Source organism: Oncorhynchus gorbuscha, linkage group LG25, assembly GCF_021184085.1.
Source record: "Oncorhynchus gorbuscha isolate QuinsamMale2020 ecotype Even-year linkage group LG25, OgorEven_v1.0, whole genome shotgun sequence".
Classification (NCBI taxonomy): Eukaryota; Metazoa; Chordata; class Actinopteri; order Salmoniformes; family Salmonidae; genus Oncorhynchus; species Oncorhynchus gorbuscha.
In genome coordinates, this window is record NC_060197.1 from 40,489,043 (window position 1) to 40,514,042 (window position 25,000).

The 25,000-nt window shown below is 45.7% G+C and overlaps 1 protein-coding gene across 1 annotated transcript in view; it reads right to left on the reverse strand.

Moving 5' to 3' along the window:
• sorcs2 (sortilin-related VPS10 domain containing receptor 2) overlaps positions 1 to 25,000 on the reverse strand; it is a 606,252-nt gene that overhangs the window by 177,737 nt on the left and 403,515 nt on the right. The window contains exons 4-7 of the mRNA XM_046329541.1: positions 24,792 to 24,956; positions 22,746 to 22,819; positions 18,588 to 18,652; positions 16,276 to 16,394 (exon numbers count right to left, since the gene is read on the reverse strand). Coding sequence (XP_046185497.1) covers positions 16,276 to 16,394; positions 18,588 to 18,652; positions 22,746 to 22,819; positions 24,792 to 24,956 — 423 coding nt within the window. The remainder of the gene's footprint in view (positions 1 to 16,275; positions 16,395 to 18,587; positions 18,653 to 22,745; positions 22,820 to 24,791; positions 24,957 to 25,000) is intronic.

The following is a 25,000-nucleotide window of genomic DNA, read 5'->3' on the forward strand; positions in this document are numbered from 1 at the left end:
ACACCACACATACCACACCACACCACACATACCACACCACACATACCACACCACACATACCACACCACACATACCACACCACACCACACCACACCACACATACCACACATACCACACATACCACACCACACACACCACACCACACATACCACACATACCACACATACCACACCACACATACCACACCACACATACCACACCACACCACACATACCACACCACACCACACATACCACACCACACATACCACACCACACATACCACACCACACATACCACACCACACATACCACACCACACCACACATACCACACCACACATACCACACCACACATACCACACCACACATACCACACCACACATACACACCACACCACACATACCACACATACCACACATACCACATCAGGATTTTAGACATTTTTGCAAATTTATTGTAAATTTAAAAAACAGAAAAACCTTATTTACTTTAAGTATTCAGCCCCTTTGCTATGAGACTCGAATTGAGCTCAGGTGTCATGATGTGTGCTGAGAGTCGGGAAGCAAGTTCAGGGAGGAAGTATTTTAATAAATAAACGCAACATAATACAAACCAAGAATCACTAACAGCACACAGACATGAAACAGACACAATGAAGCCTGGGGAAGGAACCTGTCACGTCCTGACCATAGAGAGCCCTTATTTCCTATGGTAGAGTAGGTCAAGGCGTGACTGGGGGGTTAGTCTAGTTTACTATTTCTATGTTGGGTTCTAGTTTTGCTTTCTATGATGGTGATTTTGTATGATTCCCAATTAGAGGCAGCTGGTAATCGTTGTCTCTAATTGGGGATCATATTTAGGTAGCTTGTTTCCACCTGTGTTTGTGGGATATTGTTTATGTGTAGTTGCATGTCAGCACTCTATTGTCGTCACGTTTCGTTTATTCCTTTATTGTTTTGTGTGTTACACTAAATAAAGATGTGGAACCCAGATCACGCTGCACGCTGGTCCGAGTATGCTTCAAACGATAGTGACAGAACCAAAGGGAGTGACATATATAGGGAAGGCAATCAGGCCTGGGGAAGGAACCAACGGGAGTGACATATATAGGGAACCAATCAGGCCTGGGGAAGGAACCAACGGGAGTGACATATATAGGGAACCAATCAGGCCTGGGGAAGGAACCAACGGGAGTGACATATATAGGGAACCAATCAGGCCTGGGGAAGGAACCAACGGGAGTGACATATATAGGGAAGGCAATCAGGCCTGGGGGAGGAACCAACGGGAGTGACATATATAGGGAAGGTAATGAGGGAACCAAAGGAGTCCAGGTAAGTCTGATGACGCGCAGGTGCGTAACGATGGTGACAGGTGTGCGTCATAACGAGCAGCCTGGTGACCTTGAGGCCAGAGAGGGAGCACACCTGACCTCAGGTGCATCCTGTCTCCATTGATTATTCTTAAGATGTTTCTACAACTTTATTGGAGTCCACTTGTGGTAAATTCAATTGATTGGACATGATTTGGAAAGGCACACACCTGTCTATATAAGTTCCCACAGTTGACAGTGCATGTCAGAGCAAAGACCAAGCCATGAGGGTCAAAGGAATTGTCAGTAGAGCTTCGTGACAGGATTGTGTCGAGACAAAGATCTGGGGAGGGGTACCACCTTTTCTTTTGCAGCATTGACCGTCCCCAAGAACACAGTGGCCTCCATAATTATTAAATGGAAGAAGTTTGGAACCACCAAGACTCTTCCTAGAGCTGGCCACCCGGCCAATCTGAGCAATCGGGTGAGAAGGGCCTTGGTCAGGGAGAGTTCCATGAATCCCATGGTCACTCAGACAGAGATACCAGAGTTCCTATGTGGAGATGGGAGAAACTTCCAGAAGGACAACAATCTCTAGAGCACTCCCACCAAATCAGGTCTTTATGGTAGTGGCCAGAAGGAAGTCACTCCTCAGTAAAAGACACATGACATCCGCTTGGAATTTGCCAAAAGGCACCAAATGGACTATCAGACCACGATAAAAAAGGTTCTCTGGTCTGATGAATCCAAGATTGAACCCTTAGTCCTGAATGCCAAGCGTCACGTCTGGAGGAAACGTGGCACCATCCCTACGGTAAAGCACGGTGGTGACAGCATCATGCTGTGGGGATGTTGTCAGCGGCAGGGACTGGGAGACTAAGCACACAGCCAAGACAATGCAGGAGTGGCTTCTGGACACATCTCTGCATGTCCTTGAGTGGCCCAGCCAGAGCCCGGACTTGAACCCCATCTCACATCTCTGGAGAGACCTGAAAATAGCTGTGCATCGACGCTCCACATCCAACCTGACAGAGCTTGAGAGGATCTGCAGAGAAAAATGAGAGAAACTCACCAAATACAGGTGTGCCAAGCTTGTAGCGACATACCCAAGAAGACTCGAGGCTGTAATCGCTGCCAAAGGTGCTTCAACAAAGTACTGAGTAAAGGGTCTGAATACTTATGTAAATGTGCTATTTCTGTTTAAATTTGTAATCATTTTGGGTATTGTGTGTAGATTGATGAAGGATAAAAAATTATTTGATCAATTTTGTCAAAGTCTGAATACTTTCCGAAGGCACTCAACCACTGTCCTGAGCAGCTGTCCTTTCACTAGTGTGTGTGTCTGTACACAGTTGCATATGTCTATGCATATCTGTCTGTATGTGTATGTGTGAGTGTGTGTGTGTGAGTGTGTGAGTGTGAGTGTGTGAGTGTGTGAGTGTGAGTGTGTGAGTGTGAGTGTGTGAGTGTGTGAGTGTGAGTGTGTGAGTGTGAGTGTGTGAGTGTGAGTGTGAGTGTATGTGTGTGTGATTTTGTTGATTCTGACCCTGCATGGGCCTCGAAACGTAATGAGATGTTTAAATGCTCTCTCTATGTCTCCTCCATTCTCTCTCTCTCTATGTCTCCTCCACTCTCTCTCTATGTCTCCTCCACTCTCTCTCTCTATGTCTCCTCCACTCTCTCTCTCTATGTCTCCTCCACTCTCTCTCTCTATGTCTCCTCCACTCTCTCTCTATGTCTCCTCCACTCTCTCTCTATGTCTCCTCCACTCTCTCTCTATGTCTCCTCCACTCTCTCTCTATGTCTCCTCCACTCTCTCTATGTCTCCTCCACTCTCTCTCTGTCTCCTCCACTCTCTCTCTCTCTGTCTCCTCCACTCTCTCTCTCTCTGTCTCCTCCACTCTCTCTCTCTATGTCTCCTCCACTCTCTCTCTATGTCTCCTCCACTCTCTCTCTATGTCTCCTCCACTCTCTCTCTATGTCTCCTCCACTCTCTCTCTATGTCTCCTCCACTCTCTCTCTATGTCTCCTCCACTCTCGCTATGTCTCCTCCACTCTCTCTCTATGTCTCCTCCACTCTCTCTCTATGTCTCCTCCACTCTCTCTATGTCTCCTCCACTCTCTCTATGTCTCCTCCACTCTCTCTCTATGTCTCCTCCACTCTCTCTATGTCTCCTCCACTCTCTCTATGTCTCCTCCACTCTCTCTCTATGTCTCCTCCACTCTCTCTCTATGTCTCCTCCACTCTCTCTTTATGTCTCTCTCTCTATGTCTCCTCCACTCTCTCTCTATGTCTCCTTCACTCTCTCTTTATGTCTCCTCCACTCTCTCTCTCTATGTCTCCTCCACTCTCTCTCTCTATGTCTCCTCCACTCTCTCTCTCTATGTCTCCTCCACTCTCTCTCTATGTCTCCTCCACTCTCTCTCCTCATGTCTCCTCCACTCTCTCTCTATGTCTCCTCCACTCTCTCTCTATGTCTCCTCCACTCTCTCTCTCTCTATGTCTCCTCCACTCTCTCTCTCTCTCTCTCTCTCTATGTCTCCTCCACTCTCTCTCTATGTCTCCACACTCTCTCTCTCTCTCTCTCTCTCTCTCTCTCTCTCTCTCTCTCTCTCTCTCTCTATGTCTCCTCCACTCTCTCTCTATGTCTCCTCCACTCTCTCTCTATGTCTCCACACTATCTCTCTCTCTATGTCTCCTCCACTCTCTCTCTCTCTCTATGTCTCCTCCACTCTCTCTCTATGTCTCCTCCACTCTCTCTCTCTCTCTCTCTCTCTCTCTCTATGTCTCCTCCACTCTCTCTCTATGTCTCCACACTCTCTCTCTCTCTATGTCTCCTCCACTCTCTCTCTCTCTATGTCTCCTCCACTCTCTCTATGTCTCCTCCACTCTCTCTCTATGTCTCCTCCACTCTCTCTCTATGTCTCCTCCACTCTCTCTCTATGTCTCCTCCACTCTCTCTCTCTATGTCTCCTCCACTCTCTCTCTCTATGTCTCCTCCACTCTCTCTCTATGTCTCCTCCACTCTCTCTCTCTATGTCTCTTCCACTCTCTCTCTATGTCTCCTCCACTCTCTCTCTATGTCTCCTCCACTCTCTCTCTATGTCTCCTCCACTCTCTCTCTATGTCTCCTCCACTCTCTCTCTATGTCTCCTCCACTCTCTCTCTCTATGTCTCCTCCACTCTCTCTCTATGTCTCCTCCACTCTCTCTCTCTATGTCTCCTCCACTCTCTCTCTCTATGTCTCCTCCACTCTCTCTCTATGTCTCCTCCACTCTCTCTCTCTATGTCTCCTCCACTCTCTCTCTATGTCTCCTCCACTCTCTCTCTATGTCTCCTCCACTCTCTCTCTATGTCTGCTCCACTCTCTCTATGTCTCCTCCACTCTCTCTCTATGTCTCTCTCTATGTCTCCTCCTCTCTCTCTCTATGTCTCCTCCACTCTCTCTCTATGTCTCCTCCACTCTCTCTCTATGTCTGCTCCACTCTCTCTATGTCTCCTCCACTCTCTCTCTATGTCTCTCTCTATGTCTCTCTCTATGTCTCCTCCACTCTCTCTCTATGTCTCCTCCACTCTCTCTCTATGTCTCCTCCACTCTCTCTCTATGTCTCCTCCACTCTCTCTCTATGTCTCCTCCACTCTCTCTGTCTCCTCCACTCTCTCTATGTCTCCTCCATTCTCTCTCTCTGTCTCCTTCACTCTCTCTTTATGTCTCCTCCTCTCTCTCTCTATGTCTCCTCCACTCTCTCTCTCTCTCTCTCTCTCTCTCTCTCTCTCTCTCTCTCTCTCTCTCTCTCTCTCTCTCTCTCTCTCTCTCTCTCTCTCTATGTCTCCTCCACTCTCTCTCTATGTCTCCTCCACTCTCTCTCTATGTCTCCACACTCTCTCTCTCTCTATGTCTCCTCCACTCTCTCTCTCTCTCTATGTCTCCTCCACTCTCTCTCTCTCTCTATGTCTCCTCCACTCTCTCTCTCTCTCTATGTCTCCTCCACTCTCTCTCTATGTCTCCTCCACTCTCTCTCTCTCTCTCTCTCTCTCTCTCTATGTCTCCTCCACTCTCTCTCTATGTCTCCACACTCTCTCTCTCTCTATGTCTCCTCCACTCTCTCTCTCTCTATGTCTCCTCCACTCTCTCTCTCTATGTCTCCTCCACTCTCTCTCTATGTCTCCTCCACTCTCTCTCTATGTCTCCTCCACTCTCTCTCTATGTCTCCTCCACTCTCTCTCTCTATGTCTCCTCCACTCTCTCTCTCTATGTCTCCTCCACTCTCTCTCTATGTCTCCTCCACTCTCTCTCTCTATGTCTCCTCCACTCTCTCTCTATGTCTCCTCCACTCTCTCTCTATGTCTCCTCCACTCTCTCTCTATGTCTCCTCCACTCTCTCTCTATGTCTCCTCCACTCTCTCTCTATGTCTCCTCCACTCTCTCTCTATGTCTCCTCCACTCTCTCTCTCTATGTCTCCTCCACTCTCTCTCTATGTCTCCTCCACTCTCTCTCTCTATGTCTCCTCCACTCTCTCTCTCTATGTCTCCTCCACTCTCTCTCTATGTCTCCTCCACTCTCTCTCTATGTCTCCTCCACTCTCTCTCTATGTCTCCTCCACTCTCTCTCTATGTCTCCTCCACTCTCTCTCTATGTCTGCTCCACTCTCTCTCTATGTCTCTCTCTATGTCTCCTCCTCTCTCTCTCTATGTCTCCTCCACTCTCTCTCTATGTCTCCTCCACTCTCTCTCTATGTCTGCTCCACTCTCTCTATGTCTCCTCCACTCTCTCTCTATGTCTCTCTCTATGTCTCTCTCTATGTCTCCTCCACTCTCTCTCTATGTCTCCTCCACTCTCTCTCTATGTCTCCTCCACTCTCTCTCTATGTCTCCTCCACTCTCTCTCTATGTCTCCTCCACTCTCTCTGTCTCCTCCACTCTCTCTATGTCTCCTCCATTCTCTCTCTCTGTCTCCTTCACTCTCTCTTTATGTCTCCTCCTCTCTCTCTCTATGTCTCCTCCACTCTCTCTCTCTATGTCTCTCTCTCTATGTCTCCTCCACTCTCTCTCTCTATGTCTCCTCCACTCTCTCTCTCTATGTCTCCTCCACTCTCTCTCTCTATGTCTCCTCCACTCTCTCTCTCTATGTCTCCTCCACTCTCTCTCTCTATGTCTCCTCCACTCTCTCTCTCTGTCTCCTCCACTCTCTCTCTCTATGTCTCCCCCACTCTCTCTCTCTATGTCTCCTCCACTCTCTCTCTCTATGTCTCCTCCACTCTCTCTCTCTATGTTTCCTCCACTCTCTCTCTATGTCTCCTCCACTCTCTCTCTATGTCTCCTCCACTCTCTCTCTGTCTCCTCCACTCTCTCTCTATGTCTCCTCCACTCTCTCTGTCTCCTCCACTCTCTCTATGTCTCCTCCATTCTCTCTCTCTGTCTCCTTCACTCTCTCTTTATGTCTCCTCCACTCTCTCTCTCTATGTCTCTCTCTCTATGTCTCCTCCACTCTCTCTCTCTATGTCTCCTCCACTCTCTCTCTATGTCTCCTCCACTCTCTCTCTCTATGTCTCCTCCACTCTCTCTCTCTATGTCTCCTCCACTCTCTCTCTCTATGTCTCCTCCACTCTCTCTCTCTATGTCTCCTCCACTCTCTCTCTCTATGTCTCCTCCACTCTCTCTCTCTGTCTCCTCCACTCTCTCTCTCTATGTCTCCCCACTCTCTCTCTCTGTCTCCTCCACTCTCTCTCTCTGTCTCCTCCACTCTCTCTATGTCTCCTCCACTCTCTCTCTATGTCTCCTCCACTCTCTCTCTATGTCTTCTCTATGTCTCCTCCACGCTCTCTCTATGTCTCCTCCACACTCTCTCTATGTCTCCTCCACTCTCTCTATGTCTCCTCCACTCTCTCTCTATGTCTCCTCCACTCTCTCTCTATGTCTCCTCCACTCTCTCTCTCTATGTCTCCTCCACTCTCTCTCTCTATGTCTCCTCCACTCTCTCTCTCTATGTCTCCTCCACTCTCTCTCTCTGTCTCCTCCACTCTCTCTCTCTCTGTCTCCTCCACTCTCTCTCTCTATGTCTCCTCCACTCTCTCTCTCTATGTCTCCTCCACTCTCTCTCTCTGTCTCCTCCACTCTCTCTCTCTATGTCTCCCCCACTCTCTCTCTCTCTGTCTCCTCCACTCTCTCTCTGTCTCCTCCACTCTCTCTCTATGTCTCCTCCACTCTCTCTCTATGTCTCCTCCACTCTCTCTCTATGTCTTCTCTATGTCTCCTCCACGCTCTCTCTATGTCTCCTCCACACTCTCTCTATGTCTCCTCCACTCTCTCTATGTCTCCTCCACTCTCTCTCTATGTCTCCTCCACTCTCTCTCTATGTCTCCTCCACTCTCTCTCTCTATGTCTCCTCCACTCTCTCTCTCTATGTCTCCTCCACTCTCTCTCTCTGTCTCCTCCACTCTCTCTCTCTGTCTCCTCCACTCTCTCTCTCTCTGTCTCCTCCACTCTCTCTCTCTATGTCTCCTCCACTCTCTCTCTCTATGTCTCCTCCACTCTCTCTATGTCTCCTCCACTCACTCTCTCTATGTCTCCTCCACTCTCTCTCTCTATGTCTCCTCCACTCTCTCTCTCTATGTCTCCTCCACTCTCTCTCTCTATGTCTCCTCCACTCTCTCTCTCTATGTCTCCTCCACTCTCTCTCTCTATGTCTCCTCCACTCTCTCTCTCTATGTCTCCTCCACTCTCTCTCTCTGTCTCCTCCACTCTCTCTCTCTGTCTCCTCCACTCTCTCTCTCTGTCTCCTCCACTCTCTCTCTCTGTCTCCTCCACTCTCTCTCTCTATGTCTCCTCCACTCTCTCTATGTCTCCTCCACTCTCTCTCTATGTCTCCTCCACTCTCTTTCTATGTCTCCTCCACTCTCTCTCTGTCTCATCCACTCTCTCTCTCTACTATAGCTACTACAATAGATACTATTATAGATACTAATGTAGCTACTACAATAGATACTATTATAGATACTTGTAACGGCTCTCGTCTGAATGAGTGGACCAAAGCGCAGCATGGAAAGTGTTCATGATTTTATTGATCAAAGAAACACTCGAACAAAGTAACAAAACGAAAGTGAACAATTCTGTCAGGTAAACAGATATTAAACAGAAAATGATTACCCACAAACACAGGTGGAAAAGAGGCTACCTAAGTATGATTCCCAATCAGAGACAACGATAGACAACTGCCTCTGATTGGGAACCATACTCGGCCAAAACAAAGAAATAGACAACATAGAATGCCCACCCCAAATCACACCCTGACCTAACCAAATAGAGAAATAAAACGGCTTTCTAAGGTCAGGGCGTGACAATACTACTGTAGCTACAACTATAGCTACTACAATAGATACTATTTTAGATACTACTGTAGCTACAACTATAGCTACTACAATATATACTATTATAGATACTACTGTAGCTATTATTGCTACTATTATAGACACTACTGTAGCTGCTACTATAGCTACTACTATAGATACTATTGTAGATACCATTTCCATCCTTTATTACCTTATTGGAGAGTAATACTGGGATCATTTGGATTGGGTAAAGTAGTCTAGATAAAATGTTCATTTTCAAGAGGGATATTCTACCCAACCAAGAAATCGGGAGAGAGTTCCAGCGCTCCAGATCCTGTCTTAATGTATCAAACAATGGAACAAAATTGACTTTGAACATTTGCAGGAATTTAGGAGTTACAAATATACCCAGATACATAAAAACTGAGGGAGACCATTTAAAAGGGAAGGGGGGAGAGGTATTAGGTACAGAGTGAAGGTTACCAAGTGGCATAGCCTCTGATTTAGTTATGTTAATCTTGTAGCCTGAGAATTAGCTGAATAATTCAATAATATTAATAAGAGATGTAATTGAAGTCTCGGGACTAGAGATGAATATCAGGACATCATCAGCATACAAGCTTATTTTATGGTGAACATCACCAATGAGCAGCCCCTGTATAGCAGGAGTTACCCTGATGGCCTCGGCCAGTGGTTCCATAACAAGTGCAAATAGGAGAGGGGACAAAGGACAGCCCTGTCTGGTACCTCTGTATATAGAGAAGCTATTTGACCTTAGCCCATTAGTAAGGACAGCAGCCTGAGGATCATCATATGAAACGTTCACCCATTTGATAAAGTTGTCCCCTAGACCCGATTTATTTAGAATAGGTAAGACCACTCCACACGATCAAATGCTTTCTCAGCATCTAGGGAGAGCACAAGACCATCCATAGCACTTTGTTGGTAGGCTTGAATTACATTAAGAAGCCGTCTGCATGACTTACGGCCCTTAATGAAGTCAGTTTGGTCTTCTTTCACAATTAGTGGCAGTGAGTCCTCTTATCTTGTGGCTAAAATTTTAGAAAGCAATTTTCTATCCACATTCAGAAGGGAAATTGGTCTGTACGAGGAACAAGACTGGACATTTTCTCTTTTTGAGAATAAGTGATATGTTGGCTTCTCTCAGCGTTTGAGGGAGATGGTCATTTGAAAATGAGTGGTTAAACATATCACGCAATGGCTCAAGGATCAGGCCATGGAACTCTTTATAGAACTCACTACAAAACCCGTCTGGTCCTGGGACCTTACCATTTTGCAAATTCTTAATTGCGAACATTATCTCTTCCTCGGTAATAGGGGCATTAAGGAGAGACCTCTGTTCTTCGGAGATAGTAGGGAGCTCAATCTTAGAAAATAAGTTCTCCATTAATTTGGGTGAATCATTTGGGAGTTCTGAGGCATAAAGGTTCGCATAAAATGTCTTAAATTAGTCATTTATCAATTTGTTTTCATATAATTGATTGCCACCAGAATCAGTAATTGAAAGATTAGTGGAATCTGTGTGGGTAGCTGGACAGGTAGGATGACTGACAGTGAAGGTGAACAGGTGACAGATGAATGGATGAGACTGAGGCAGGAATTCCTTTAACCATAAAGAGGTATATTTACTGGGTAGTGTGGATTCACGGACACACATAACTTCTGGATCAGATGGAGTTAAGGAAGAGAAAGCAGCGAGCTCAGGCGATGGCAATTTCCTCCTTTTATGGAGTTGAGATCTTTCGGACATTTCCACCTGACCTAATTAAAGCGCCCCTGGCCCAGCTGAGTAAATGGCAATGAATTAAAGGATTATTCCACCAACTCCATGGGCCTTTTCTACAGTAATATAGTGGCAATTGACTGAGAGTCAGCTCTCTTTTAGCTAGGTACGCCAAGTACTTTCCTGGCTTACCGCCATGTTCATATAGCTTTTGCCTGACAAATCTCATTTTCTTCAGCGTCCTGTGTTAGGAGAGTCCAACGTTGATCTAAGGACTGATATTTCCTTTAATAGGGCAGGAGTGGGAGTTTTAACGTAGTCCTCCTCTTTAGTTCCTAATTCACCCTCTAACATTTTTGGCTTTTCACGCTTTTTCCGTCTCTTAGTGGCTGTGTATGACATAATCAGACCCCTGGCATACGCTTTACAGGTCTCCCAAAGGAGCGAGGGGTTATCTGTTGATTGAGAGTCAATAGATTAAAATGCTTTAAACTCTGTAATAAAATATGATGTGAATGTATGGTCTTTAAGAATGGTTGTATTCAACCTCCAACGTCTTGACCGATTGAATGCCCCGTTGAGTTTTATGTCCAGGATCACCTCAGCATGATCAGATATGACTATGCTTCCTATCCTAGTGGATAAAACAGACTGCAAAGACGTCCTGGGCATAACAAAGTAATCTATTCTAGTCTGACATCCATGAAAAAAAGTGAACTCTGTTGGAGGGAAAAGAAGTTCTCCAGACATCCACATACCCCAGATCATCACAAATAGCTTTAAGTGACTTAGCTTGAGGAGAGAGTGAAGCTATACCGCTGGGAAACATATCAATAAGTGGGTTCAACAAGCAGTTAATCTCCTCCAACCACTGCAGTGTCTGAGTTTAATTCTGAAAAGTCGAGAAATACCTTAGTGAGGAAATCAGGGGGTGAGCAGGGGGAAGTAAATATTCATTATGGAAATGTTCTGCCCTTGTAAAGTACCATTAATTACAATAAAGCGACCAAATTTATATTTCACACAATTCAAGACCTTAAGTGGTAAGTTATTTTTCACAATAATTGCTACACCTCTACTTCTGGATGTAAATGATGAGAAAAACACTTGACCAAACCCCCCTTGTTGTAATTTCAGATGCTCCTTACCATCCAAATGGGTTTCTTGCAACAGGGCAATATCAATATTGTCTTTAAAAAAAAAGACAGTACCTTCTTCCTTTTAATGGGGTTGTGGCTCCCTCTAATGTTCCATGTACATACAAGCAGTCTGTTACCTGCCATTGCACTTTGACCAATCAATATCCAGACTGGATCCTACTGTCAAGATGGGGTGGTACCTTTTTCCATGTGTTGAACTCTCTTCTATCTCACCGAGCATAAACAAACAATATGAACCCTGAACTCTAACTATACTAAACCCAAAAATGAACCATGTAAAGATCCAAAAGGGGGTTTTCCCACTAGCTAACATGCCGGGGATTTCAACTCTCCAATGTAGACTCTTAAGTCCGCATTGCTACTCAATAGCCTTATCCTTTATATATATGTAAACGAAAATCAAAAGAAGAACATTGAGGCTTTTCCATCTAAAACCAAGCCTGGGCACCAATATGGATTCACACATATCTCAGCCTGAGCTATAGAGGCAGTTACTTTAGCAAGAAAAATAATAAAGATACTAATATTACTGAACAGGGGCACGTGAGAACTCACACCACTGTTTCATGATCAGATTCAACTAAAAATAAAAAGGTTATCCAATGCTGCAGAGGTGCAGCTTAGAGTCATTTACCCGAGAGAGTCAATAAACGCACCACCCTCTTCAAGTGTGTAGAGTTTTTAGGCGATCCGTTGACCATAATCTTCAATGTGGCCGGGTACAGCAGTGCGTAGGCCATCTTCATTTTCTTGAGTCGAGCCTTCGCCTCATCAAACGCTTTGCGTCTTAGTACAACCGCTGTGGAATAATCATTGAAGAATGAGACCTTTGGACTTTTACGTTGACTACCAACAGAACCGATGTTTCTAGCCGCATCCATGACGCGCTGCTTGTCGGTGAAGTTGTGGAACTTTATAACCGCTGGCCGTGGGCGCTGATTGGGACCGGGTATCGGTGCTTGAGAGCGATGGGCTCTGTCCAGCTTCACACGACCAGCCTTAGTGTCCATTTGTAGGTAGCCAGGGATCCATTCCTCAAAATTGTTTCCTGAACGTGTCCCTTCAGAATTTTCCGGGAGTCCCACAACACGGATATTGTATCTGCGTCCTTGATTATCCAAGTCGTCAATATGCTCCGCCATTACACACACCTGTTTCTCAAGTGCTTTTATCTTAGTGTCCATAGATGTAGTTGAAGTTTCCACTGTAGCAATTCTTCCTTCCGCCTCATCAACACGTTTCACAACCCTCTGTAGTTCAGTTGAATGGCCTGCTATTGATTCCAAGACCGTTCTTATCTTGACATCGATCACTTTAGTAATGTTATCAGTCATCTTTTGAATCACCAGGTCCATTGTGCCTGAATCCGCAATGGTGTTAGCTTCGCTAACGTTAGCTAGCTCCTCCAGCAAATCTACAGGGATGGTGGTTTGGTTGAGTTCTTAGTAGTTTTGTTAAGCATGTTGTCAAGGATTTTTGAGAAATACCCGTCAAGACTCATTGTAGGATAACTTATTTAGCCAATTCTACCACTTTTTCAAGCTAGGAGATTAATGTAAAAATATAAATTTACGAATGCCACGGGAGCTCGCTGAAACACAGTCTTCTCTCTACGGCGTCATTTTGTCCCCCCCTTCTATGATTTTCTATTTCTATGTTTTGGCTGGGTATGGTTCTCAACCAGGGACAGCTGTCTATCGTTGTCTCTGATTGGGAACCATACTTAGGTACCATTTTTCCTACCTGTGTTTGTGGGAAGTTAACTTTGTATGATGGCACATAGCCTTAAGCTTCACGGTTTGTTTTGTATTGTTTATTGTTTTGATGGTGTCATTTCGAATTAAAGAGAAAATGTATGCTCACCACGCTGCACCTTGGTCCAGTTCTTTTAACGGCCGTGACAGAACTTCCCACCACCAAAGGACCAAGCAGTGTGGTAAAGAGGACTCCTGGACATGGGAGAAGATCCTGGATTGTAAGGGACCCTGGAGGCAGGCTGGGGAGTATCGCCGTCCACGGGAGAAACTGGAGGCAGCTAAGGTGGAGCGGCAAGATTATGAGGGAACACGGCTGGCAAGGAAGCCCGAGAGGCAGCCCCGCAAAAATTGTTTTGGGGAAACATGGGGAGTTTGGCAGAGTCAGGTTGGAGACCCGAGCCAACTCCCTGTGCTTACCGTGGCGAGCATGTGACTGGTCAGGCCCCGTGCTATGGGTGATGCGCACGGCCGAGCATTCACAGACCGGTGTGCTCGGTGCCAGCGTCACGCATTTGCCGGGTGGAAGTGGGCATCCAGCCAGAACGGGTGGTGCCAGCTCTGCGCTCGAGGTCACCAGTGTCTCCACGGCCCAGTGTATCTGGTGCCTCGGCCAAGGAAGAGGCCTCGTGTATGCCTCCCCAGCCTGGTGAGTCCTGTGCCTGCTCCCAGAGCCAGGTCTCCTGTGTGTCTCCCCAGCCTGGTGAGTCCTGTGCCTGCGCCCAGCCCAGAGCCTCTAGAGACGGCCTCCAGCCCGGAGCCTCCAGAGACGGCCTCCAGTCCGGAGCCCCCAGTGACGTTCTCCAGTCCGGATCCCCCAGCGACGGCCTCCAGTCCGGGGCACGCAACGAGGGTACCCTGTCCAGGGCCCGCTACGGGGGTCCCCAGTCCGGGATCTGCGGTGAGGGTCCCCACACCAGAGGTGCTACCAAAGTGGGGTGAGCCAGCGGTGGAGCGGGGTCTGCGTCCCGCACCTGAGCCGCCGTTGCGGATAGATGCCCACCCAGACCCTCCCGTATAGGTTTAGGTTTTGCGGCCGGAGTCCGCACCTTTGGGGGGGCAGTACTGTCCCGCCCTGACCTTAGAGATCCTTTTTATTTATCTCTATTTTGGTTTGGTCATGGTGTGAGTTGGGGTGGGCATTCTATGTTTTGTGTTTCTATGATTTTCTATTTCTATGTTTTGGCCGGATATGGTTCTCAATCAGGGACAGCTGTCTATCGTTGTCTCTGATTGGGAACCATACTTATGTACCCTTTTTCCCACCTGTGTTTGTGGGAAGTAAACTTTGTTTGATGGCACATAGCCTTAAGCTTCACAGTTTGTTTTGTATTGTTTATTGTTTTGTCGGCGTCATTTAAAAAAAAAGAGAAAATGTATGCTCACCACGCTGCATCTTGGTCCAGTTCTTTTGACGGCCGTGACAGTATCTACTACTATAGATACTACTGTAGCTACTACTATAACTACTACTACAGTATAACTAATATTATAGCTACTATTATTGTTACTACTATAGATAATACTACACCTACTACTATATATACAATTATAGATACTACTATAGATTATGCTATAGCTACTACTATAGCTACTACTATAGCTACTACTATAGTTACTACTATATATACTACTATAGCAACTACTATAGATACTATTATAGCTACTATTATAGCTACTACTATAGCTACCATTATAGATACTATTATAGATACTACTATAGATACTACTATAGATACTACTATAGCTGTTATTATGTATCCTACTATAGCTGCTACTATATACACTACTATTGATACTACTATAGCTACTACTATAGCTAATACTATAGCTGCTATTATAGATACTATTATAGCTACAACTATAGATACTACTATAGATTCTACTATAGATACTACTATACCTGCTATTATAGATACTACTATAGATACTACTATAGATACTACTATAGCTGCTAATATAGATACTACTATATATACTACTATAGATACTACTATAGCTATTATGTATACTACTATAGATACTACTATAGATACTACTATAGCTACTATTGCTACTATTATAAATACTATTATAGATACTACTATACCTGCTATTATATATACTACTATAGATACTCCTATAGCTGTTATTATATATACTATTATATATACCACTATAGATACTACTATAGATACTCCTATAGCTGCTATTATATATACTATTATATATACCACTATAGATACTACTATAGATACTCCTATAGCTGCTATTATATATACTATTATATATACCACTATAGATACTACTATAGATACTATTCTAGCTGCTATTATATATACTATTATATATACCACTATAGATACTACTATAGATACTCCTATAGCTGCTATTATATATACTATTATATATACCACTATAGATACTACTATAGATACTATTCTAGCTGCTATTATATATACTATTATATATACCACTATAGATACTACTATAGATACTATTATAGCTGCTATTATAGCTACTATTTCAGTATAGCTACTATTATATCTATTACGCCCACTACTGACAATGGGAGCTCCATCATATGACGTGTCCTTCCAAACAACCATTCCTTAATAAGCAAGCGTCCATTAACATTCCTTCATATATGAATGCCAAAGTGTGTAGATTAAGAGAGGGACATTTCAATCATGAGGATGTCATTAGGATTTTATGCAGTGATACCTATGGTTGATTTTTATCTCAGATGTTTTCTATGTTTCTGTGTGTATTTTGTTTCTGGTTTGTCTATGAGATGTGTCTGAAATGTTGTTCCCCCCCCTGCTGATGTCTTGGACCAGGTCTCTCTTGAAAAATAAATGTTATCACAATAACACTAACCTGGATAAACACAGGTTGTATAAAATCAAGCAAGCTTCCGATACCATTGTGTCTATACCATTGTGGCACATTATAACCAAACAATCGTGAAGACATATCACAAATACAAAGGGGTTTTATAATAAATGTGTCTTTACCTTGACAAATATGTAGTCGTCCTGGACTGAGAGAGAGTTGTGGTCAATCTTCCCCAGGAACTGAGCCGTTACGGTCTTGTCTGAGCAGTTCTGGATCAGACAGGTTACATACAGGTACCCTGGGGAGAGAGAATTAAGGGGGCAGATGTTAGAGCCCCACCCCCAGAATACACATTATTGTAGGGGACAATGTTCAAATGTTTTTCAGAAATATATTTAATTGCGTAAATGTATTTATTGGTTTCTTTTCATTTTGATAAGACATAAAAATCCAATGACTTGAAGGTTATTTGTTGATGTAAAAATCTAAATGTACCAATTTTGAGGTTGTTTCGTTAGATTTGGTGTGGGGTGGGGTGACGTTGAACCATACCGGATTTCACACACAGCATCTGCATCAGCAACAACTGTAGTGGCAAGAGTCGTCAGGGAGATGACAAGCTAGCGATGTTGCCATGGGTGGGCCTTGGAAGGGCATAAGCCCACCCACTGGGAGCCAGGCCCAGCCAATCAGAATGGGGGTTTCCCTCACTAAAGGGTTTTATTACAGACAGAAATACTTCTCAGCACCCCAAGGAGGCTGACAAGGACTTGGAGAAAAATGTGCAGCTGGAAGGTAAAACGCAAGTAAAAAATTAGGAAAATAATAGTTTTGGCCCTACAGACATCGATTACCACATATAAGACCGCCATGGTTACCGTGGTTACCAACATGAATTATGTGGATAGTATGAAAGACTGGTTGATGGTACGTGGAGATGTTTTAATAGAGTTAAACCAGGTTAACCTGTTTATGTGAGTCTGTGTAGGCCTGTTCATTGTGTTGCTTTATGTATCTGGATATGTGACTAGACGACAGTGTGTCCATGTGTCTGCATTAGCAGCCTCACCGCTCTCCACATCAATCTCCCTAATGACACACACAGACCCTGCCAGCCTCCCAGCGAGCCAGCCTCATCCATCAACCCTCCACCCCTACCGCCCATCTACCCCCTCATCACTTACCATCCCTGGGCATAGACCCTAGGCAAGTCCCAGGCTTGTGTGCTGGCCTAGGCCTCTCTCTTGGGCTCAGGTAGATTGTGTGACCAGGCCACCAGGCCACCATCCGTCCCCCCTGGTACCTGCCATCGTTTAACCTTGACAGGACCCAGGGTGACGGGGGCGCAGGGGGAACAGCTTGGCCTGGCATGCCTGGTCGCCCAGGCCCCTCTAGCCCATCCGTCTGGAAGTGGGAGCTGCCGTGCAATGGAGAGGTGGGGGGAGGGTGGGGGAGAGAAGGACCATGTGGCTCTGCCTAGCCCAGGGAAGAGCTCTCCTGCCTGGGCAGCTGGGCCAGACAGACAGCCTCTCTGGTTCTCTGAAAAAACACGGCCCAGGCTTGTTCCAGATGACAGGTTCCAGACTCTGCATGTTCAGTTCCCCATCAGAAAGTATAGACACACCTATGGGATTTGGAGGTTGTCTCTCATTTTGGGGGGGGGATGATTTGTTTTAAGTGACTTCATATCAGGGGAGATGTGTTGTGTAACAAACAAGGCATTAACATGTTCTCTCCTTCATTTGTCCTTCCTCTCCTTCTTTCCCTGTCTTCCAGTCTGTTTTATTCTCCTGGTCTACTCTCTGGAATGATGGGTTGTCAAAGTGTACCGAGCGGGAAGACATGGCTCAGCATTTTAAAGCAAACACACATGCATTCTATCATAGGCATGCAGACACACACACACACGCACACTCCTTCACCCTCCACTCTACACACTCCTTCTACACCCTCCACTCTACACACTCTTTCTACACCCTCCACTCTACACACTCCTTCTACACCCTCCACTCTACACACTCCTATTACTCCCTTGGTGGGTAGTGCAGAGCTAACCTGGCTGGCTGCTGATATGACAATCCACTCTGACTGGGGACCTGGGCACTGAATTCCCCCTGACTCCCCTCTGACTTCTCCCTGACTCCCCCCTGACTCCACCATGACCTCACTAGAAGGTCAACCCATCACCCCCTTTATTCTACACTGAGGTTTCAGAGGCAGATGAGGGACAGGCCAATAGGAGGAGAAGGAGAGGGATCGAGAGAGAAAGGTTATTGGTGCCTGTGGGAGTGGAACAGACAGTAGACTTGTCTTGAATGGAGAGGAGGAAAATGAGAGATGGGTAGTTGAGGGTGGCAATGTGTGTTCAGGGGATACTAGAGGAAGTAGGTGTACTCACTTTGTAATAGTGTATAGTCAGTAAGGAAGTGGGTAAGGATAGAGTTCACAGAAAGCCCAGACATGCGTGCACACTGAAAGAACAGCACAGTACCTCCACTTGTGTCCTGCATCTCCATATGCACCAAGTCAGGGTCCACATCTACACCAGCCACAGACCTGAGACAGAGGAAGCTAGAATTCAAGTTGAAAGTTGGAACAACAGAACTCATTTTCTTGTGCTCTTCACCCGCCCTTCCTCCCTCTCTCTCTCTTCCTCCCTATTTCTCTCTTCCCCCCTCTTTCTCTCTCTTCCTCCCTCTCTCTTTCCCCCCTCTCTCTTTCCCCCTCTCTCTCTTTCCCCCTCTCTCTCCCTCCTCTCTCTTTTCTCCCTCTCTTTCACTTTCCCCGCTCCCCCACCTCTCTGTCTCTTCCCACCTCTCTCCCCACCTCTCTGTCTCTTCCCACCTCTCTCCCTCCTCTCCCCCATCTCTCTTTCCCCGCCCCTCTCTCCCCACCTCTCTCTCTCTTCCCAGCTCTCTCTCTCTTCCCCTCTTTCTCTCTCTCCCCCCCTCTCTCCCCCCTCTCCCCCTCTCTCTTTCCCCGCTCTCTCTCACCCCCTCTCTCTCTGCCCCCTCTCTCTTTCCCCCTCTCTCTCTTTCCCCGTCCCCCTTCTCCACACCTCTCTCTCTCTTCCCAGCTCTCTCTCTCTCTTCCCCTCTTTCTCTCCCCCTCTCTCCACCCCCTCTCTCTCTGCCCCCTCTCTCTCAACCCCCTCTCTCTGCCCCCATCTCTCTCTTTCCCCGCTCTAGCACACACCCCTCTCTCCCCCCCCCCCTCTCTCTCCACCCCCTCTCTCTCTGCCCCCTCTCTCTGCCCCCATCTCTCTCACCCCCTCTCTCTCTGCCCCCTCTCTCACACACCCCTCTCTCTCTGCCCCATCTCTCTCTTTCCCCTCTCTCTCACACACCCCTCTCTCTGCCCCATCTCTCTCTTTCCCCTCTCTCTCACACACCCCTCTCTCTCTGCCCCATCTCTCTCTTTCCCCTCTCTCTCACACACCCCTCTCTCTCTGCCCCCTCTCTCTCTGTCCCCCTCTCTCTTACCCCTCTCTCCCCCTCCCCCTCTCTCCCCCTCCCTCTCTCTCTCTCACCCCTCTCTCCCCCCCTCCCTCTCTCTCTTTCACCCCTCTCTCCCCCTCCCTCTCTCTCTCTCACCCCTCTCTCCCCCCTCCCTCTCTCTCTCTCTCTCACCCCTCTCTCCCCCTCTCTCTCTCTGCCCCATCTCTCTCTTTCCCCCTCTCTCACCCCTCTCTCTCTCTGCCCCATCTCTCTCTTTCCCCTCTCTCTCTCTCACCCCTCTCTCTCTCTGTCCCCCTCTCTCTCACCCCTCTCTCCCCCTCCCTCTCTCTCTCTCACCCCTCTCTCCCCCCTCCCTCTCTCTCACCCCTCTCTCCCCCCTCCCTCTCTCTCTCTCTCTCTCCCCTCTCCCCCCCCTCTCTCTGTCTCACCCCTCTCCCCCTCCCTCTCTCTCTCTCCCCTCTCTCCCCCCTCCCTCTCTCTCTCTCACCCCTCTCTCCCCCCTTCCCCCCTCTCTCCCGCCACTCTCCCTCTTCCCTTTGCCACTTTCTCTCTGATTAGAAGTCAGTAGTGAAGTCTGTGAAATCTCCTCAGCTCTTTAAATATATATGTTAAATATATAAAACCTCCATTACGGTCCGTATAAAGAGCCTGTATGTGCAATTACTGTAGCAGGTTGTGGAAGAGAGGGAGAGAAGGAATGAGGGAGGTAGGGAAAGAGGAAAAGAGGGAGGGAGGGAGAGAGAGAGAGAACACAACTCCTTTTTGTATTCTATCAAACGTCTGCCATAATATCAGTATTCTACTCACATAGTTTGGCATTCTCTGAGATTCTCTTTCCGTCTGCTCATGGCCATCAACACCACACGAGCCACAAGTTCACGAAACCCGTAACCAGTTCACCTCATTTCTATTTCCTGGGATAGCCACTAGCCAGTAACAACCTCTAAACCCAACTCTGAATAAGTAGAGAAACAGAGTTGTATAAAGCATCAGTGTCTGTGGCATACATCTTGTTGGACGGACCACCCCGTCAGATAGTAGCTGACTAGCTCTTTCAAGTGAACTTGATTTATCAGGATTGGCTTCCAGACCATTCTTCTCTTCCACAGGGAGAACAGGGCTATTACAGGTCTAACAATCAGCTAATGCTGGCCTATCGGAGAGCATGGATGCTTTGACAGGCTTTTTAAGGCCCAGGAGTTTTCCCTGTCAGAAAGCACTCTCAGCCCTAGAGTGTTCTAGTTAGAGAAAAATAGAATCTTGACCCTACGAATTGAGCAGGAACAACTAGGCCCTAGACATATAACTACTGTGTCTCTGTTAGCATTTTACGCCTCACTACGTACTGGATATTATTGTATTGTTCAGAGAGTCACTGGCAAAAACAAATGGTGATGGTTTTATTAGTAGTCAGTGGTTGGGTTGACATGTGCTCCGTGGATTATGTACAATTTCTTGCAAAAGTATACACCCCCCCCCCCCCCTGGAATTTTTCCAATTTTGTTGCCTTACAACCTGGAATTAAAATTGATTTTTTGTTTCATTTGATTTACACGACATGCCTAACACTTTGAAGAAGCAAAATATTTTTTATTGTGAAACAAACAAGAAATAATACAAATAAACAGGAAACTTTGTAGAGACACCATTCACAGCAATTACAGCTGCAGGTCTCTTGGGGTTTGTCTATTTGAGCTTGGCAGATCTAGCCACTGGCATTTTGGCCCATTCTTCAAGGCAAAACAGCTCCAGCTCATTCAAGTTGGATGGGTTCTGCTGGTGTACAGCCATGTTTAAGTCATACCACAAATTCTCAATTGGAATGAGTTCTGGGCTTTGACTAGGCCACTTAAATGTTTCCCCTTAAACCACTCGAGTGTTGCTTTAGCAGTATGCTTAGGTGTCATTGTCCTGCTGGAAGATGGCCCTCCGTCCCAGTCTCAAATCTCTGGAAAACTGAAACAGGTTTCCCTCAAGAATTTCCCTGTATTTAGCGCCATCCATCATTCCACCATTCCTTAAATTCTGACCAGTTTCCCAGTCCCTGCTGATGAAAAACATGATGCTGCCACCACCATGCTTCACTGTGGGGATGGTGTTCTCGGGGTGATGAGAGGTGTTGGGTTTGCGACAGACATTTTCCTGTGATGTCCAAAAATATCAATTTTAATCTCATCTGACCAGAGTACCTTGTTCCATATGTTTGGGGAGTCTCCCACATGCCTTTTGGCAAACACCAAACGTGTTTATATGTCCATTACATGAATTCCAAATAAAAATCTATTTCAATTACAGGTTGTAAAGCAAAAAATAAATATAGAAAAATGAATACTTTTGCAAGGCACTGTATAGTACATCACAGTTGATCTCTTATTTTCTCCATCTACTGCCAATGTATACATCATAAATAATACCCTTTGAGATGGGATCCATATGTTCAAATGCAATGCATTGGGAAGTGTGAGGAAATTGCCTCTAAGGCCAGATCTAAAATCTTAACTATTATTGGATTTGGTTGTGTAATCTGATCCTAGACCTGTTATCAGACACAACTTCTGCTTGACACAGAAAGCAGGTTAGGAATAGCCTATCTAGACCCATAGTGAGAAGTACATTTTTTTGGGGCAAGTCAGTTAAGAACAAATTCTTATTTACAATGAGAGACAACACTGGGTCAACTGTGCACTGCCTTATGAGATTCCCAGTCATGGCCAGATGTGATTCAGTTTGGATTTGAACGCTCTAGCTTGGGATGATTTGTGCATTGGGTTTGGACAGATAAATCAAGGATGTCCCGGTTTCAACACAACTGGCTTCATAACCACTGATCTGGAACCAGCTGATAACTCAGACCTGTCCAGGTCTCAACACTACTGGCTTCATAACCACTGATCTGGAACCAGCTGATAACTCAGACCTGTCCAGGTCTCAACACTATTGGCTTCATAACCACTGATCTGGAACCAGCCATTGTGAAGCCGATCATTTCTCTGAGAGAAGAAAACAGCAGGCAGTCTCGATATATGATCTTCTGCTCAGAACTGGAGAGAGGGAGGGAGGGAGGGAGGGAGGGAGGGAGGGAAAATGGATGCAGAAGGGGAGATCTAAAACTCACAGCTATATTTTATGTTGTAAAGGCAGAGTTACTGAACAGCAAATAAAGCAAGTTAGATTATAAGGACAGAATTTACCAGAATATTCTGCCCTTGGTTACTCGTTCCTGCATTAGAGTCCACTTCCGGCCCAAATCCATGGACACGTAGAGCTGTGAAATCAAAACATCCAACCTATCAAACAACAGTTGTTTACTCAGTAGAAATGTCATGAATTGATATGAAAACAAATCCAGATAAACAGGATTTGTATGGAGGTGAACTGGATGGTTGTCGTAGATTTTCATGTCCGTATTGGTGATTGTGTCATCCCTGTACGTCCCTCTGTGCGTGTAGCCAATGGGGAGGTTGTGTGTAGTAGAGCGAAAAGTCCAGTAAGTCAAGCAAGTGAATTTTACGGTTCATCTACACCAGGCCAACCTCTATTCAGCTTCGTAGGCCATTCCATGTGAGTGAATTTGAGTGTGTGTGTGTGTGTGTGTGTGTGTGTGTGTGTGTGTGTGTGTGTGTGTGTGTGTGTGTGTGTGTGTGTGTGTGTGTGTGTGTGTGTGTGTGTGTGTGTGTGTGTGTGTGTGTGTGTGTGTGTGTGTGTGTGTGTGTGTGTGTGTGTGTGTGTGTGTTTGTTGTGTCTGCATGTGCACCATTGATCGGCTTTATAATGAAAATGTATAGATTTCTCTCACAAGGTATCCCAGAAGACATATGAAAAGAACAAAGATGATTTCACCCCTGAGCCTGTACACGTTCCCTTACTGCCACACACACACGCACACACTCACACGCACACACACACACAGTGTATTGTAAGTGTACATGCACTTACAATACGCTTACAAAACACAGAATCTCTCACTGAATTCCAGAGAGCCCCATTTATTAATTTTGATAAATAGTAAAACTGGATGGCCAGAACCTCGTTAAATCAAACCTGACCATCACAACATTCTCAAATAATAACCTTGATAGGAATCCCATGGAGTGATCTCAAAAAACTATCTTTCCCTTTAAACATATTAACATGAAATTATTTTTTTGGCACTGTTAAATGATTTTTGACTCTCCATCTGTAGCCTGGCCACATGGAGTAGATTAAAACCTAATTTAATTTCATGTTTAATGAATTGTTAATTATTAAAGTGGAGTTCCCTCCATATGCTGTTGCACTGTGACTGTCTGAGTTATCGGAGAAGAGATCGAAGAGACAGAACATGCAGAGATGTCCCCAGACACTGGTCTGAGGACACTTTTTCACTTTCTTCTCATAACGGCTATGGTTGGGATCCAGGGAAGGTAAAACTGATCCTAAATCTGTGCCTTAGGAAAATTATCTTTACCCACCTACTCCCTCTTTCAGCTATGTAAACTAGAATAATATTTAGTCATTGCACCAACTATGAATAAAAAAAGCCTTTCTGTAAATAAAACAACAGTATGCTATTAAATGCTGTCTTTGTGGGGGAAGGCTATCTTATCCAGTTAATTCATTAAGCAGCCAGGTCACCAGTGATACAAATCAGTATTCGACGTCCATCGGGAGATGCCGTGGAAACTGTCCACTAGGGGCAACGTTGTGCACTGTTACCTAGGTTTGGGGTTTTTGCTAGGGCATTGTAGACTGGAATGGTGGATAGGCATCTGATTCCCAAAGGTTGGAAGTTCAAATCCAGCAAAAGAAAGTTGTTTGCTTTAAGACTGTTCCAAACCCTAACCCTTACCGTAACCATTTGGAATTAATGTCTAACTTTAAGGTTTCAGACTTACTGCGTAAACTTAACTCTAACATGACAAAATCTGAGTTAATGCCTAAAACGTAACCTTAAACACTTTGAAAAACATGCATGAACGTCTAATTCTGACGTGAGACTGTGAGACCTAGTTGGAATCAAGCAACACAGTAAAAGGGAAGGAAACTCCTGCTATGAGTTTGTCTTTGTTGTAGATCTGTTGTCATAAAATGCTCAGGTTAGTAGTAAGTGGCCGTATTTATTAGAAATAGCTTTTGATCGACTGTTTTGCAGCTGAACGATGGTGATTTTGTTCAGGGCAATCTCCTCATAAAAACAACAACAGACGTCTAAGTCTGGAACAATCGGACTGTGACGTGGTCTTTTGATGGTGACCCACCTTGCCCTCCTTGCAGTAAGCCAGCACCTTGTCCTCCTCCTTAGGGTGGAAGAGGAGGGTCTCAGCAGTGAAGGAGAGGGGCTGGCGCTGGAAAGAGGAGCCCTCGTCTGTACTGATGAACAGCAACTGGTCCCGCTCGTTAATGGACGAACTCACCAGGATCACCTGACAGGGGAGGGGAGAGAGGTCAGAGGTCAGAAGGTAGATAC